At 56.8% G+C, this 3,315-nt stretch overlaps 1 protein-coding gene across 1 annotated transcript; it reads left to right on the top strand.

Annotated features, from left to right (window-relative positions):
• Positions 1–1,907: 1,907 nt before the first annotated feature.
• Positions 1,908–2,694, top strand: KRP23_8331 (uncharacterized protein; the record flags this gene model as incomplete). The annotated part of the gene is made up of 2 exons (XM_067893757.1): positions 1,908–2,090; positions 2,188–2,694. 2 exons carry the CDS (start codon positions 1,908–1,910, stop codon positions 2,692–2,694), a joined length of 690 nt encoding a protein of 229 aa, XP_067743256.1.
• Positions 2,695–3,315: the final 621 nt, after the last annotated feature.

The following is a 3,315-nucleotide window of genomic DNA, read 5'->3' as shown; positions in this document are numbered from 1 at the left end:
CTCTATGAATGTCGCAGTCATAGGTCTTGGTGGAGCTGCTTAAATGAGAATGGAGGGCTGGAAAGAGACGGTTAGTATGTGCTGTTGTTATTGGTTAAAATTAGTCCAATCATCGTGCGTTTTAAGTTCTGTTATTGGGTGAATCCCCGGTTTTGCGCTGGTGCTGGGTGCACAAATGCGGTGCAGACAGCTAAGATTGTCGGTATTTTTGGTATTTTCTCGTGCTCAACCACTGCGCCGGCACCATGGACGCGGTCCGCGGCCGCCACGACGATGTGCTCAAGACCATCGAGTGCGCGCTCATCGCGTCGTCGGGCGACCGTCAGGACCGCGTCGAGCTCCAAGTGAACCAGACGGTGCCGTCGCTCGCCGGCCCCGCGCTGCGGCCCGACCTCCAGCTGTACAACCACACCAAGAAGACGGTGGCGGTGGTCGACCTGGCCGTGGCGTTCGAGGAGCAGGCGAGCGACGACACCGAGAGCTCTGCGCTGGCACGCATCGCCGCGCACAAGCGCGCGAAGTACGCCGGCATCAAGCGGCACCTCGAGCGCCAAGGGTGGAAGGTGCACCTCTCGGCGCTCGTGTACGGCTCGCTGGGCGCGGTGATGCCCGCCAACTACAAGGTGCTTACTGAGCACCTTGGGTTGCTCAAGCGTGATGCGAAGCGGCTGGACCGGCAGTTCTCGGTGGCGTGCATCCAGTCCATCCGCCACATCTGGAACCTGCACTGCGCGCAGCATCGAGCACGGCAGCACCAGGGCCAAGCGTCAAGGGCCAGTCGGGTGACGGAGACCGGGGGGACTCCGCCACAGAGCGGCCGCCGCTAAGCGGACACCGGGCCCGTAGCGGCCGACAGGGCCACACCCAGGTAGGGAACCGCCCTCAAACCCCGCCGGTACACTATGGTCCGACACCTATGAGGTGCAACCTGCACACAAGTTACACACCACATAGCGACTACCGGTAATTACCACCTGGAAGCCAAGGATTAACCGGTCGGTAATACGCATAACTTTTCTGTTCTAATCAGTGTGAAAACTGGTTTCCGACGTTTTTCGTTGGTCTTTTTCACATTCATTTTTGGAACTTCCGAGAATGCTAGCTTGCTAGGTTTTCTTGGAACGGTCTCCGGGGGCTTTCACTATCTCCCCCGCGAGGCCAACCACCACACTTCTTTTTCTTTGTTCATATATTTCAAATTATACTTCGCCACTTGGTGCCTCCACTTTATTAGGTATATACAAGGCTCTTGTAAACCAAGCATTTTGCTTAGTTTTGTGAAATTCGATCGATCAAATGTCATATTTTAGATTGCGTTTGCCAATAATAAGAATTGCGGTCAAATGATGAATAGTCACAATAGAATGTTACGTTAAACATGTATTTTCGAAATAATCTTCTCCGTCGTGGTACAAGACGTGGCTCAAAAAGCAAGACCCGGAAGAGCTAAAGCTGTTGGCAAACGACGCTGCGAGCACGTACAAGTACGACTCGGCTCTCATCAATGACTCTGAACGACCTGGATCTCTCTGCTCCGATGATCAGCGGGTGTGGGATGCTCCGGAAGGTGAGAGCGATGCTACTGGTGAACTGGTATGCGATCGCGATTTTCCTGCCATGCATGCGTACGAGCGCGCCGTGAAGGAGTTCAAGCGAACCAAGATAGGGAAGGAACTGGAAGGACGGATCGTGCTGTTTGAAGCGCTGGCATCGAAGTTGGATGAAATAGCAGTCGAGCACGGTGTCAATCTCGGCATCTCCTGGAGCAAGCACTCGTGGTCGATGCAGCCAGACCTATCGTACCCAGACGTGTCGACTCATGCGTTCCGCTATGTGAAATCGCAGCGCAAAGGCATAAGGGGCTGCTCAAGAGGCAAATCGAGGAAGCGGTCGAGAAGCTGCGTCCGATGCAACCCGAAATTGACACGTTCGTACGGGATTTCAAGACCCGTGCCGCTCGTCTGAGCGACAGCTCAACACGCAGCTCCGTGACCTTCGCTGACGAAGAGGAGAAGGATGCTTTGGAAGACCATGGACTTGAAACGACTGCTGAAGACGAAGATATTGCTAGCACTGAGGCAACACCTTCGGTGGGGACGACTGACTGCGTCAGTTCAACATCGCGGAAGCGCAAACAAGCACATAAGGTAGCAGAGCTACCCGACACCTTCGGTGTCTATCCCCCAGCACATCGTTCAAAGCGCACGAAGGCTCCCGCGACGACAACACCTCCCGCAACGACACACCTCCCGCGACGACACCTCCCGCAACGACAACGCCTTCCGCAACGACGACACCTCCCGCGACGACACCTCCCGCGATGACACCTCCCGCGACGGTCGAAAGCCTACAGTTCCACTTTCCGTGGCCGATGCACTGGCGAAGATCAAAAAAGAATTCCCCCAGTACGTTAAGATGACTGCGGAGGAGTTGGTGAATTTTCAGAATCTGCTGGTTAATGGACAGCGTGCACCATCGGAGGAGGAGCTGCAGACGTTCAAGGCGGAGGCCGTCACGAACAGAAAGAAGGGCAAGTTCGTCAACGTTACGAAGGACGTCTTCATGCGCATGGTGTCACTGGTATTCAGCACTAATCTACTGATCGAAATCATCGCGGACATTTCAGGAGTGGAGGTGAAGACCGTTCAAACTTACACTGGACGCCTGCGAGTGATACTGAAGCGGGTGAACTAGCGCGTGAAGTTGAAGCTGCTAGTGTAGCAGGTAGCTGAATTAAGGGGCATGCTCTAGTCTATCTCTAAGTCTCAACAAGAAAGTCATAACCTGCGCGTGGTGTGTCGGATATATGTCTCTCAGTGAGCGAATGCGGAAGAGCGGCGAGGCTCTATTTGTCGGCATCGTCGCAACTACGTCCACCGACAGCGAGTGCTCCACAGCCAGCCAATCCAGTCTCGCCAGCGACGCGTCTTTCTACAGCGCGGTCGGTGACGAGAGTGGGCTGGTCGGTGGCGCAGTGGACGGGTGGGCGGATCCACTAGGGGTGCGGTTACACACTGTGGATCCGCTCGCCCCCGTTTTGGCCCTTTCCGGACCGGAAATGGGGCCCGAAGAGCCTCCACGTGCGGTGCCGCTGCTCGGCACCGGCGACGCTTCAGCGGCTGCAACTTCGGGCACGGGTCCGGGACCCGCAGCGCCCATTGCACCGCGACCCCTCACGCGCCTCGAGGCCGCTGCCGGCCAAGAGACGCCCCGCCCCGCCTCCACGACCTCGCGTCGTTTCGGGGATCCACCGGCGGATCCACCGTCCGCTGGCGACAGTGGACGGTCCGCTGGTGCGGGCGGGAGGTCGGCGCA

This window comes from Phytophthora ramorum (genome assembly GCF_020800215.1).
Source record: "Phytophthora ramorum isolate Pr-102 chromosome Unknown Phyram_PR-102_s0007, whole genome shotgun sequence".
NCBI classification, from domain to species: domain Eukaryota; phylum Oomycota; class Peronosporomycetes; order Peronosporales; family Peronosporaceae; genus Phytophthora; species Phytophthora ramorum.
Note: the sequence above shows the minus strand (reverse complement) of the source record. Positions and strands in the feature narration are given on the sequence as shown.